At 40.8% G+C, this 14,937-nt stretch overlaps 1 protein-coding gene across 1 annotated transcript in view; it reads right to left on the bottom strand.

Moving 5' to 3' along the window:
• Positions 1 to 14,937, bottom strand: part of fkbp16 (FKBP prolyl isomerase 16) — a 33,849-nt gene that overhangs the window by 2,425 nt on the left and 16,487 nt on the right. Inside the window, exons 4-6 of the mRNA XM_086298611.1 lie at positions 4,373 to 4,590; positions 1,390 to 1,571; positions 1,089 to 1,166 (exon numbers count right to left, since the gene is read on the bottom strand). Coding sequence (XP_086154737.1) covers positions 1,089 to 1,166; positions 1,390 to 1,571; positions 4,373 to 4,590 — 478 coding nt within the window. The remainder of the gene's footprint in view (positions 1 to 1,088; positions 1,167 to 1,389; positions 1,572 to 4,372; positions 4,591 to 14,937) is intronic.

Genomic DNA, 14,937 nt, shown 5'->3' with positions numbered 1-14,937 from the left:
AGATCCTGCGGTGCTGGAGTAAGCAATGACCATAAACTAGGATTAATTCAAATCTTTGCAGCATTTGTACATTTCTCTGCTGTAGCTGAAAAGGAGGACTTGGTTACTCTCTCCGCATTACAAAAATGTAAGTTATGTATGTATGTGGTATTTTTGCCAAGATTGCAAGAAAGCACTTAGTGATGTGGTCACATCTGTGGACTGCCAGATGTGCAGTTTGCATGAGCCTCTGTGGAGGATTTGGCAGATTAAACAAACCACAAAAACAAGATGGTACAGGCCTCAACACAAAGAGTTCACCAGGGTTCCTTCAGGCTGATGTGGAGCAAATTTATTTAAAAGCTTCTAAACTTTAATATTCAAAATAAAGCGGTTATGTCCATTTGTGTGAATGTGAGAGATGGTAATTTATCCCGTATCCAGGGTCAAATGTTTTCATGTATTAAAAAACTGGAGATTTTATAGGCATTTAAAAAAATATTGTCAATTTAAATAAAGCGGAAACCATTTTTTTTGTCATCAACCAAAGATTTTTCTTACATTTGTTTATATTTATTTAAGATAAGCCCAACTGTGCATGTTGGGATTAAATAAATCAGTTGCGTTGTTGCACGTTGGCATGGCGATATCAGCATATTGCCCAAAGCGCAATTTTGCTCAAGTATAGCCTCAGAGCGCTGCTATTATATGAGCCCGTGCTGTTTGATGGTTGATCGTTTATAATGTAATAATGTAAAAATATTTTAACACATGTTGAGCGTTTAGTACGGAGCTGAATTTTTCTGAATAATTGCACGAGGCCTGGAAATTATTTATTCATTCGCTGTGCAAGTGCAAGTTTAACAACAGCACTCGACTCTGTCTTTACCCTTGAAATTATAATATGCAGAGATTTTTAACCTCAATAATGGCACATTCGAGAGGTCCTTTTTAAAATAAAAACACATCATTTAGACCGACTGGAGCGTATTGGCAGCCAGGAATAATTTTGGAGCGACCTCTCCCCTGTTTTTTCATTCTTTTTTTTTATGTGGGAGGGATTCACAGGCAGCCTTGGAAGAAGGACCTGCTCACCCATATCATCTCACCTTGGTGGCTGGCTCCAGTTTCAAGGCCTTTTTTAGCACTTCCATAGCCTCTTTGTATTCGCTCTTGTCAGACAGGAGCTGAAAGAGATTAGAAACCCTGCAGTGTGAGCAGAGCTGGAGGAAGCATAAATCAAAAACTGACAGAGAGGAAGATAGCAATATTGTACCTACTATTATTTACCCACAAAAATAATAAAAAGCTAACTATATTAACAAACTCCTCTTCCTTCCAGGAAACCTCCTTAAAATTATAGGTTGCGAGATTCAAATTAGATGCTACACACTGTCTATACATCCTCACCTTTCCTACCCTGAAGAGGGCCTTGACGTTGTTTGGCTCGAGGGTCAGAACGTCTCGGCTGGTGTGCAGAGCCTCGTCAAACTGCTCCAGTCTGACTTGAGTGGTCGCCAGGTTGTTCAAACACTTCACACGGTAGTCCTGCACCTCCTCCTCCTCTTCCTTCACACCAACATCATTACCATCTGCACAGGGAGAGACGCATGGCTTATAACATACCCTTCTGCTTCAACTGTAGCTTTACAATCATTAGATTGAATTGATCCCACAGCCCAAAAACATGCATGTAGGGTTAATTGGCAGCTGTAAACTAACAATAGATGTAAACGTGAGGGTGAATGACTGCCTATCTGTAATATCTTGACTGTCAGGGAGAAACTCGGTGCTATTTAGTGCTATTTTTGCATTCAGCTGGATGCTTTATCGTTGTCCTGCATGGTTTTACCATTAGGCTCAAAGATGTCCAACTGGCTTAAGCAGTGACTGAAGTAATGAGCACTGGTTAGTGCAAAGGGATTTTACTGCTGGCCCTGAGCATGATGGGTGATAAATGTTAGCAGCTTAGGGGCTACATTTTTGTGAATGTGCCACGCAAATGTGCCTGAGCAAGTTGAACAAACGTCTTGGATTTACTGCGCCTGTTTTTGCCTTTAAAAACAAAAACTTATCAGAAATAAGACAGTTATGTTTAGGAAATTATGTACATCACGCATAAACAGGGGGAAAAAAACAACCAACTTTTGCATCCATTAAGCTGATCTTTTGCCAAAGAGTGCTTTGGCTGTCAATCGTGAAAAACATGCAACTTAGTTTTACTGAATGAAGCATAATACATGCTGTGCCCAAATGGCTAATCGATTTGCAACATGACAATAGCTAACCAAATATTTGCATGTCAGGATTGTGATGTGGCAATTTGCAAAGAATTAAATCAAAATCAGTTATTTTAAATGTGATCTGACAATAAAGAGGACCGATGACTCTCATGCATGGACCCATTTTTCACAAGCTAATTCAAAATACGAGTCTGTGTCAGTGTCTCAGTGTTAACTGTTCAACCACTATTTCATTTTCATGCAACTCACATCATAGCAATAACTATCACAGACTATAGGCCACCCATCCCCACGCTCACACTGCCCCTGATGACCCAGACCCTAAAACACTTCAGTTTGTCTCAGCACTCGCTCCTCTCCCTCTTTATGTGCACACCTGCTCTTGAAAAGCGCTGTTACAGAGAAAAAGGGGTTCATAATTTTATGCATTTTGTGGCTTAATTGGGGAAGCAGTGACACACTGTCCCCACATATATGTTAATTACTTAACAAAGCATTTTCAACACAGGAAAGCTGAGGAAGCATTGAAAGCAGTGTGATATGAAATAGGCATCACACTACGTGGATGCTGTGCTCGAGTCCAAGTGAAAGGCGCTTGGGCTCACCTTTTTAAACAGCACCTGGACGCATCAAGCAGCGGCCACACTAACAACACGCACTGCACTTCATTGTGCTCGGACAAGGTATGAAACAACTGTTTGGTCTCCAGTTAACTGCAAATATTTAAGCCAAAACATGGGGATCATAGTGTTTTGCAGTGTTTTATACAAAGTTATTAGGTTCTCTATTTTGTTGTAAACTGAATGTATAATAATGATGTGTAGTCCTGCAAATTTTGGCATTGATCCGATATCAAGTAAATGCAGGGCCAGTATTGCTGATACCAATACCAATAATGATATTTTAACATATAAAAGCAGCTTATGTGGCTTTTGTGTGTGTGTGTGTATCATCGTACATTTACCAAATTCTAACTCATGTATTTTGAAACTGTGTTTTTTGGAGACCTGCTATGCAAATGCGCCGGTTTCTAAAACTCCAGCTCCAACTTGTGTGGGCTACATACTGAACTTAGAGGATAGAATCAAAGTATTGATTCTATCGAGCTAGTGTCGATCCGAAAACAATATCAGTGTTGGTATCAATGTGCTACAAATAATTTAGACGGTCATCTGCTCGAGTTTTACTTCATTTGACGCTCTTCTCCCATAAATTAATTATTTAATAATATTTTGTTACTTATTAAATTCGTTTTTTAAAAAGCCTAAATATTGAGCTTGAAAACCTCAAACTCAAACGACATTTCCTCTTCAAACCAAACACTATTCTTTTTTTTCCTTCTTTAAAAGCTGAACAGCGTTTGACATAGAAGTGAAAATATTCCCTTTTTCCACATTTAATAGGACACTTCAGCTCAAATGACCATGTTTCATCCATCCACGCAGTAAACTTAAAAGTTCTTACTTAAAAAAAAATGACACAAAATTAATTTAGTTTTGCATTTCTAATATTTTGCAAGAGCATATTTATTCTTACGTAATTACCAGTTAATTGATTATATTGATTTTAAATCTTCGTGTGTGCCGAGCTGGTTTTTGTGTGTTAGGCTCCGAATGACACAAGTAAGAGATAAGGTCTGTGTTTTCCCTTTTGCTGGTCATCTTCTCATCCACTAATTACATGATCTCGATGCCCTGATAAACTCCTCTCTTCAGTGCCATGGTGACTTGTCTCACCGGTCTGCTGTCATTGTTGCATTATGAAGCAGTGCATGTTTTTCTCTTTGCTGACATGTTCAGTCACATTTCCCTCTTGGCCCGACCCTGCCTCATCAATGATCAAAGTGATTAAGTAAGTAGAAAAAATAAGACCATTGATTAGCTTTGATTATGCAAAAGAAGTAAGCCCAAAAAAACGATCACAGCCCCAGGCTCAGATGGACGTGGCGCTACATCGTGCTGAAGCGATTAGTGTGACGGCAGAAGTGAGGAGAGCGCTAACCTGTTATGTCATCCCCGGCTGATGTGGCAATAAGGTGTCTCAGGTCTCTTAGTCTGTGTTTTATGTGCCCTGGTTTGTGTTTTCTCTGTGTGTGTTTCTTTGTCTCTGCCAAAGCATCCTTGGCACAGTCAAAAGTAAGGGAGTATTACCTTTGCTGCGTGTGGTCAGCACATCCAGAGCCACGCAATAGGCCCGGGCAGCCAAGCTGTATTCCTCCCTCTGGAAATGAAAATTCCCTGTCTCTCGTTTCTGGTTGCCGATGCGGATGCGGTCTGCAATGGGCAGAGTTAATGGGTCCGGTTTCTCTCTGAAGTCCAGCAGCTGCAGCTGGTAGAGTAAAGGAGCCCAGGCTGGAATATCAGGCTCTCTGCACATAAACACAAAAACAAACACAGTCAGTATTTGGGGGCCAGAGGATGGCAGCAGCTTGTAAATGGCCTGTATTTGTATTTACTAGTCCCTAAGGACCCCAAAGCACTTTACACATCCAGTCATCCACCCATTCACACACACTGGTGATGGCAAGCTACATTGTAGCCACAGCCACCCTGGGGCGCACTGACAGAGGCGAGGCTGCCGGACACTGGCGCTACCCTGGGGAGCACTGACCACCACCAGTAGGCAACGGGTGAAGTGTCTTGCCCAAGGACACAACAACCAAGACTGTCCGAGCTGGGGGCTTGAACCGGCAACCTTCCGATTACAAGGCGAACTCCCAACTCTTGAGACACGATTGCCCCAGCTTGTGTGTGTTCTTAAGCTATTGTCTTAACTGTTATTAAGGTCTTATAACTGTATTACTTTGTGTGCCTTTTTTTCTTGCTCCTTTTTCCCAGTGGAATTGTTTCTACATGAGACCAACTGATGGCACTGAGTACATCAGTAATCCTGAATGGAATGAGTACTGTTATCCCTGATGAGCCAGGGAGGAAATAATGGGGCTGCAGAGCTGGATCTAAGCAGAGAACAAAGAGGAAGAAATATAAATCGTCCATTCCAGCTATCATCATGAGGGCTGTGAGGTATTGGGCAATAAGATCGATGAGCTTGGAGCGCTGATAAAGTCCCAGAGGGAATACCATGAGTGTAGAGGGATGTGCTTCAGGAAAACATGGCTGAACTTGCACTTCCCAGACCACAGTATGGCACTACTCGGCTTTAAAACATTTTAGCCTTAGAGAGCTTTAATCTGGATGAATTTCACTGTGAATGAAAAGGTGGCGCGATCTTGGACACGTTAGTCTCAAGGAAAGTTTCTGTGACCTAGTTATTGAACTGATAGCTGGTGCTTAGCTTCCAGGATTATTTAGTCACGTCACTGCTTGTGTTTTTTCTTTATAGCAAACTCTCCAACAAGAACAAAAGCATCACTTCTCATCCCCTAATGCTGCTCTTAAATTTAAAGACACAGACACAGCTAGAAAGATTTTTTTTTTTACAAGATTTTCAGTTCACGCTGGTACTTATACGGCACTTTTGGTCACATGGTAAATTCCCTAACCCCGTAGGCCCAAGTGTGACATATTTGATACATGACGTTTTGTGAGTTTTTGACACCTGAAAAACTTGAATAAACTTTTGAGCAAAAGTTATACAAATTTAATTCCAAAAACACTTCAGTTTCAAAAAATTTGAATTTTCAGGCAACTAGTTAATGATTCAGGTTTTACAGAATTAAAGTGACGATCAGTCTGGTATCTTTTTTGTTGCAAGTTTTACCAGTTTGTGTTCATTTATTATAACCTCTTTTGAACACTAGAGTTTATAATAAATGAACACAAAGTAGTAAATAACTGTCATCACTTTTCTGATATTTGACTTGATATTTATGCCTCTCTCTGTGCTGGTACGCTATCAGTACAGCGTGTGTTAAATTTCACTGTATCCAACAGGTCATAGACCTTAAAAGCAACAACTTTAAAGATGCCTGAGAGACCCCGGTTCACTTAAACAGACCAGAATTCGACACTGGTGTGAACTCTGGAGCTGTCAATGTGTTCAGTTCACTCAAGAGTCACTCAGAAGGAAAGTTAATTTGGTTCTCAATCATCTGGCTCCTGTGACCACGTTGCACACAATGGCCCATTATCAGTTTCTGTGTGGAAGCTCTGATTCAGATGGGGTGTGTGTGCATGTGCGTGCGTGTGTGTGCGTGTGTGTGTGTGTGTGTGTGTGTGTGTGTGTGTGTGTGAGAGAGAGAGAGAGAGAGAGAGAGGCAGAAAAAGAGACAGAGAGAGCCAAGACAGAAGGCTACGTTTTTAAAGGTTCACTCTGAAACGACTGCAATACGACAAGCGATGAAACAATAATAGAAACTAACACCAAAAGCAAAAGTATTTAATTAAGATCACAACACAAAGGTGTTCCTGCAGACCCCCATTCAGCCTCTGTTTACTGCAAAGTGATAATACAAGGGTTTCTTTAAGATTAGGTTATTAAATATTCACACCGGTTGTGTCAGTGGCACAGTTTCTTTTTGTCTAACGGACCTGTAGTTGTATCCTCGGCCTTATCCTGGAAGGCTGTGTCAGCAGGTGGGATCGGATTACCCTTTCACCTCCCCTCTCTGGAGACCTCATCCACTATCGCAGGACACACAGGAGTGTAAAACCAGCATCTGAGCCAAGCCCTCAGAAACTCGAGCCAGATCCCCGCCCTCACATCTCAAAAAACTCTTTTAGAAGTCTCTTTTAATTATTTAACCTCAATGAGCTGTTTTTGCATACTGCTGCACAGAGCTGAATTGTGCAGCAGGTGTCCGAGAGCAACGGCAGAGACAGAAGTTGAGCTTTTGAAAAACACATGGCCTGTGTTGCATTTTGTAATGTTGGTCTTTCTAATCATATCCCGCTCACGCCATGTGTGTTGCAGGCATAGGAAGAATGTAACACCATCAGTTTGCACCGCACATACTGTAACTGTCTGTACGCTTACTGTAGCTGCTTCTCTCTGCTCTTATCTAAAAATATTACACAATCTCCAGACTGTGTGTTATGTAATAGCGCCTGACATATAACAATAACTCACGCAGAGACCGGCAAACTCCGACCTTAACGTGCCCGGTTCCAGATTAAAGGGGATCTGTGGGAATTCACCCCTGAATCCACTGATTAACCACCACAATCTGAAAGTACATCCAACTAAACTTCTTTTAGTCACCATGAAGACTCAGAATTTATAATCTGTTTTTAAAGTCTGAGTCTCATTAGTTTATTACAATAAGTATGGCTTTCTAGCCAAATATAGCACTAAAATGCCACCAGATCTCAATCCAACACCTTTGGTATACTGGAATGGGAGATTCTGACCATGGATTTACAGACCCTATTAATTCAATGTCAACCAAAATCTCGGAGGAATGTTTTCAGCATCTTGTTGAATCTTTGCCACGAAGAATTAAGGCTTCAGTACAAGCACAGTGTATCTAATAAAGTGGATTATAAAGCTTTGAGTTTGAGAACCACTGCGGACGATAATGATAAACATAAATGTTACAGTGAGCAGCGACTGAGAATCAGTTTATCATTATGTGCATCATTATTATAATCCATCATTATGTAGCGTGGACTTTTGAGTGCTCTATACTGAATAGACTTGCAAATCAGTGCATAGTACAGTAAACAGCAAAGTGTTCTTAAAACTATAAATAGCCTATCACAGAATTAGCTCAAGCTGCTTCACATATTTTTTCTACTTTACAAGAGATTTGGATTAGTTTCTACCGAGAATAGAAAATAAACCTAAGTATCTCATTTAAGAAAGAAAGAAGTTATTTTGTTTGGCCTACAAAGAGATCCGCATTGAATCGAACATTTTGTTCAGAGTTAAAACCTCTCACTCATGTGTCATTAGAGATCAATTTTCTCAGACAGAAGAAACACTTTGCTGCTCATGACTCACAAAGGATGAGACACAATATTTGGGAAGTGATGATTCATCTCTTATTAATCGCTGCAGCCACACAGCTGCTTCAACGTCAACTGTGGAAACCGAATGTGCCACATCAACACTCGACTAACTCCAAGTGATGTGCTACCCTGCGAATGAAACTGAAGTCGCGCACAGGCTCGGGCATTAAACAAAATAAACATGACTTTCGAGATGTTGAGAGTAATCTGAGAACACAGGCTGCTGACAGATCTATAAGGTTTAAAGTGTCATACGGGTCACTGATGATTAGCACCACACCAGTGTGCTACTACGCCGAGTTTAGCCAATGAGCCCCAAGGGTCCTTTTAGTGCAAACAGGAAGCAGAGCCTGTTGGACGGGGTGCGGCCTCGCTGCAAGATCCCAGTGAAACCCGAACCTGTAACTACAGCCCAGGTCAACTTCCTAAAAAGTGAGCTGCAGAGTCAACACCCCCCTCCGCTTACTCCTGGCAGCCTCTCTCTGCTGCTGTTGGAGAAACTAGGGTCATAAATTAATTAATTAATTAATGAAGTGTAATGGTGTAACAATTGCAAATTTTTTGTACTTTCTATAGCAGCGGTCCCCAACCTTTTTTGCGCCACGGACCGGTTTATGCCCAACAATATTTTCAGGGACCGACCTTTAAGGTGTCGCGGATAAATACAATAAAATAAAACTAGTACCGGTACCGAAAAAAATAAGATTTATTCATAACACACGTGAAAAGACCCAGGAAAACCGAGTTAACGATAAAAACGATAACACAATAACGCAAAAAAACCTAAAAACCATACATTTCACACCTGAGCCTCAACTCTCGCGGCCCGGTACCAAACGACTCACGGAACGGTACCGGTCCGAGGCCCGGGGGTTGGGGACCTGTATTCTATAGAACTAAACAAAGCTAAAAGTTAGATTTAACTATTAAAGGTTCTTTGGTCTGTTTTACGCTCTATTCACCCAAGATTTGTAGCCACGTAGTCTGAACCAGCGAGTTTTGCTGTGTATTTGGTGTTCTATGAATTAAGGCTATGTCCACACGTACACGGGTATTTTTGAAAACTGAGATTTTCCATTTTCGTCTTAAAAAATAATCCCGTCCACACGTAAACGCAGAAGGAAAACACTGCTAGGAACATGCCAAAGCAACAGGTGGCGATATATTCCTAACCGTGTAGAAATGTTGGCCAATCAGAAGTCTAGAAGCCTCGGTGGGAAAAAGTAAACAAAGCTGGGGCATAGAAGCAGAACCGAGTTGTATGTGTGGAGGGACAGTAACTGTGTGTGTATATGTAAGCATTTAAACACTGCAGAGAGTACAATTAACAGTATTGTAGAAATTCATTTCACCAAAACAATAACGTGGCGCACAGTGTGACGTCAAAAAAGGCGCACACCTTTGACGCTGCGTTTTCTCCGTTTTTCTCGTCGACACGTAAATGCTAAAAATGAGTTTTCGAAAATATCCACCCTGGGCGCGTTTTTAGAAATCTCCGTTTTCAGTGACAGAAAACGCAGTTTATGTGTGGACGAAAGGTGCAAACGCATAGAAAAATCTGCGTTTTCAAAAAGAAGTCAAATTTCTTTGCGAAATAAGATTAATTTTCGCTTTACAAACTCTTTTCTGAGGAGTTTTTGACTTTATTAGTATTTTAATTTATTCCGCCATGATATTAATTTCATGAATTATGGTCCTATTAAGAGTAAAACCGGATGAAGTAGGGCATCCTTTAGGGCAGAGGTCAGCAACCTTCAACATCAAAAGAGCCACTTTAGCTCCTCCTACCAAACAACGGGAGAAAAAGCCACATAGGCAGGTAATGGGGTGGGAGAATGTATGGATCAGTAATTGTATAAAACTGTTAGTTTTGTATAAGGAGGAGGAATTTTATTCAGGCCACGGCCATTTTGAGTGGAAGGTGAGTGATATTTTGTCTTGCTGACACGTTGTTGTTCTTTTAGACACTTTAAATACAACAAAGTGGATTCTGATAGGCCCACTTTGTTTTAACCCTTTTTTCCCCTAAGAATAGATATAATCTTACATAATATCAAAGTTAATTGCAGATTAACCTTGCCAAGCTAGCTAGCTAACCAGCACCCTGTCCTCTAAATTGGTCACGTCTACATTCAAGAGAATCGAAATGGCGATGGATTACAAAGCAATATTAAAAACGACTTCAAAAATGTTGTCAACAAATCGCCGCGTGCCAGAAGTTAAACCCATCCTTTGTAGTCGATGATAATGGCATGAAGTTAGAAGATGTTTAGATGTGCAAACTCTCATGAAAGTTGTGATGAAGACATTTATTTGGACTGAAGTGGCAAATGACACCATCTCATCATGCAAGAGGTTTCTTATAGCAAACAAAAGTCACATAACTTGTTTGTTTTTAAGCTATGAAAGCCGTTGATTGATTGATTGACCAAGTTCCTGTGTTTCCATATTTGTTTGTTTCTGTTCCTTAACCCTGCTGATGGAAGTGTTTGTAATCTGTTATGCTGATGGTAATTTGGACTGGCTGTTTAAGACAGTAACTAAAAATTATTGCTGTGACTCCCTTGTATTGTGGCCGATCACTTTTATTATAAAGGATCTTGTTATTTGTACAGTTATACGTTTATTTAAAAACAAAAGCCTGATTTTAATCTGTTCCTCATTTTCAAAACGTGTTGCGGAGAAATAACTCTACAGGCCTGACCAAAACTAGAGCAACGAGAAGACATACAGGAAGGTTTTCTGGGTGGGAGCAGCAGGACAGAGCCCGAGGCTGTGAGGGATCAAATTTCTAGGTGTCACAGAAGCAGTTAACGCCTTAAATAGACTTTCTTACAAAATTTACATACTGAATGAAATGCTGAAATGTTACAGCAACAACACCGATATACTCAGCAGAAATTCCACGAATATCCCATTTCTGTTATCTCCAGTGATGAGGACATTGTCTGCTTCTAAGCGCAGTGACTTTACTGTGCGGCATTTGCGTGACACGGTTGTCTTTGTCATAATGGGCCTGCAGATCAGATTAAAAGCAGAAATGTTTCCACACTTCTCGTGCTCATGTGAATGCGAGTGAGATAAGGATGCGCTTTTCCCTCTTGTGTCACGAGGCGAGTATGAATTCATTATAGATGACTTTGATTCATGTGGCTTAGCAAACTTCCTCATTAAGGTGTTTGATAGTGCAGCTGACTCATGCTGTTATCTGTCACGCAGACCCCTGGCTGCTCCGAATGAAAGGAAAAACTCCCTCGGAGGAAAAATAGTGGTCACTTTGACGTCACGCGCTCCATAAATGATGGAAAGGACGGCGATGTGCCTCATCCTGGTTCCTATGGTTACAACCGTCCAATATACCGTAATAAATGCAGTGTGCAGGTGGTATGATAATGCAAAATGCACGAGGATTTATGAGGCTGTTTATTTTTTCTGGTGGTGAAAACATGTCTGTGCGGAGCCTGTTTTGACTCTTGGATGGACAGCCAGCATCAATACAGCCACGCAAAGAAGCTTAGCTATAATCCTGGCAGTGGTGAGACGTCGCAGCTGTTTTTCCTCGCCTGCTGCCGCACTAGTTAATTTGCAGCAAAACAGCCTCATATTACAGTCAGAGATCAAGAAACCAAACTACCAGTGTAAGACTTTTCAGCTGCTGCCGCCGCATGCACTCTCCTCTCCTGTTTGTTTTTAGTTCCTCCTCCAAGAATGAACCAATGAAACTGTGCTCACAGGGATCAAAGACATCTCCTGTCTGCATACTGGTTCTTGAGCCCCTTGAAAGCCCCCTTATAAGCTACAGCACATTCTACTTAGGCCTGTTAAAATGAATCTCATCTCAGCTCTGGGCTACCTGCAGGGCATACAGTGGATTTTTAATCATAGGGATGGGTACTTGTCCAGTCGTTTCAGAGAGACTCCAGAGGATCATTTGGTTATACAACTTTATTAAGTAGAGAAAGTACAGTACGTCCTGTAATTATCTGCCTGGCATGGGTCAATGTCAGTACTAGTACCTTCTGTAAAAATGACACGAAGATGCGAGTGCAACAGAACTATGCAAACATCAGTATATCCAGTGCAGTTTACGTGCGAAGATCCCACTGGTTACACTGTAACGTGTGAAAAAATAACCAGGTTGTGTCCTTGATATCTAACGCAAATTAACATTGGCTACATTTTGGATTTTTTTGCCAGCAAATCTCTTTTTTAGGATTTTCTCAGGTCCCACCCGTGCAAGTGTGAGTAAAATGTGTGTCCTACAAAAAGGTCTTCAGCTTTTATGTTTAAATTTACTGCATACTGGAATATTTTCATTTTATACAGTAAAAGAGACGTCTCTTTTTTCTGCAACTCACCCAAACCATTATTTAAGTCACTTTGTTAGGTACGCCTGTTCAGCTGCTCGTCAGCCAATCGCATGGCAGCAGGTCGGTTCATTTAGGCATATATTAAAGGTGTCAAAATGATGTGCTGAAGTTCAAACTGAGCATCAGAATGGGGTAGAAGAGCCATTTAAGTGACGTTGAACATGGTATCACTGTCATTGCCTGACCTGACCACAGTATGAAAGATGGATGTAGCTACCGTGACATCATCCACTGTTTCCTGAAGTCCCATTTTGGAGCCTCGAGAAAAAAATTCCCTTATTGCCATCTCAGTTGCAAAAAAACAGAGCAGGTCTGAGCTTGCTCCGGACTTGTGACTGACTAATTTGTAGCCAATCAGTGTGCGGTTTTATACCACAGCTAATCCTCCACTCTCAAGTAGAGCTTAAAATTTTCAAAATAGACTTAAAAAATAACCAAAAAGATTGAGTTAGTCAGTGAACTCAGAAGGTAAGTCTTTACAGAGTTCAAGACAGAAAGCTGTTTTTTAATAGACTTCCATAAATTGAGAGTCCTTTGTGACCACCATCTGGTGCCCTAAAAAAGTCTAAAACACTTTTGCATTGGCTTCATTTCTCCTATAGAAAAGCTATGTCCATGTTTTTACCATCTATGAGTTAAATGAGCAGATGTGAGATGTTCAGAAATGACAGGTCTACTAGGATTTTCCTGAACAACCATCTCTAGGATTTACAAAGATTGGTATGAAAAAGGATTAATATCCAGTGAGCGTCATTTCTCTGAGCAAAAAACACATTATTAATGTCAGAGTTCAGAGCAGAGGTCAACGGTAACTCAAATAACCAAGGCACATACTGTAGAAGGACATCTCTGAAAGGACAAGACCATAAACTTCTTGGGTGCCACTGCAGTCAGCTAAGGAGAGACAAATTGTAACAATTCAAAGCAAAATTGGACAAAAGTGGACACCAAAACTGTTCAATAGACGATTTGAACATTGTTTTCTGGTCTCATGAATCTCAGTTTCCACTAATAATGTTCATACTGAATGCTTCCTCTGCCAAGTAATTACTCAGGGTTATGGTGAATCTTTAATGATGAGGACTATTTTTATGTACTCATTGCTTAGAGTTGTTTGAACTGACTCAGTATTCATGGTGAGCAAACAGATGACGAGAGAGATAACCAGCAAGCATCATAAACAGCACAGAGTTGCAGTGGTTAGTGCAGGACAAGAGTGAGACAATAACAGGACTCAGGTAATCCCGCTGGTGTAGCAGATCAGTGGATTTAGAGATTCATCAAAAGCCACAACTTATTGCACATCATGGAACATATACAAGGAAATGTTATCGTGTCATAGCAGGAAGTAACAACAGTATGCGTGACTTATAGTTTTCACTAAGTGTACCAGTAAGGAGAGTCAGTCTCCAAATAACAAGAATCCTGGAAGTACCTAACGTAAATGGAATGTGGTCAAGAATGTGCATAAAAATGGACCAACGGGTTTCATGTAATCCAGTTTTTAAAGCCTGAAGCTACGAGTTTTCACCTTTGCCATTTTTACTTTTTAAAAACAGACACCAGAAGCATGGGACAGATTTGACTGTGAAACCGAAAGACACTCTTCAATCATATGGCAGGCCCTCCCTAAAACATATCTGGCTTTATCATCAAAGAAGACGGCAATCAGTGGTGGAAAGAATCGACCACGATAACATCAGCTGAAATCTCAGTTGACAAATGGTTTTTGTGTGTGTGTGTTTTTCTAAACAAACTGTTAATGGAGCTTAAAGCAAGAAAACCCTTGCAGCAAATGTGAAGAATTAGAAATTTGATGAAATATTGACCCATTAAAATAAATGTATTTTTGATAAAAATCCATCTGCTCTTAAAATCTAAGAGCGAATTTGCCCCGCAATAGGACACCGGCGAGCTCCAGCTCTCTGCAGTCAATGACTGAGTGAAGAAAGTTCAAAGCTTTGCAACAAAAACAACACCTTTTCTCTGACTCACAGGTGAGCAGGAAGTTTCAGTTTCTACCTTATGCAATAATCTGAAATCTCTCAGCTTTGAGGATCTGATGTGTGGCAGCATCTAGATGAATTATTCCCCTCCACCCCCAGCCCCTAAAAAAAGGCTCAGAGCTCTTGCTGAGTGTTGGGGAGGATGCAATCTGTTTCCCTGTGAAATTTACCACTGCAAGTCATTATCTATTAAATCACTCTCACTGTTATCTGCAGAAGAAATCTTAGCCCTGGATTGACTCTTAAGTCCATAATCAATCAATATGAACAAGCAGCTATCTCGGAGGTGTGCACGCTCCGGTCAAGAGGCAATTTCTCAGGCAGCCCAAGGCTCTAAGATTTAGCTTCAGTGGATCCACTGAGATGTTAATGTGAAGCGATGGCAGCCAGGTTCTTTCTTTGGGCAGACATTATGTCTACTGATTATATA

This window comes from Aulonocara sp. 'chitande type north' Nkhata Bay, linkage group LG7 (genome assembly GCF_057382095.1).
Source record: "Aulonocara sp. 'chitande type north' Nkhata Bay isolate Kocher_YH1m ecotype deep benthic linkage group LG7, A_spYH_male_GT1.1, whole genome shotgun sequence".
Taxonomy (NCBI): Eukaryota; Metazoa; Chordata; class Actinopteri; order Cichliformes; family Cichlidae; genus Aulonocara; species Aulonocara sp. 'chitande type north' Nkhata Bay.
Note: the sequence above shows the minus strand (reverse complement) of the source record. Positions and strands in the feature narration are given on the sequence as shown.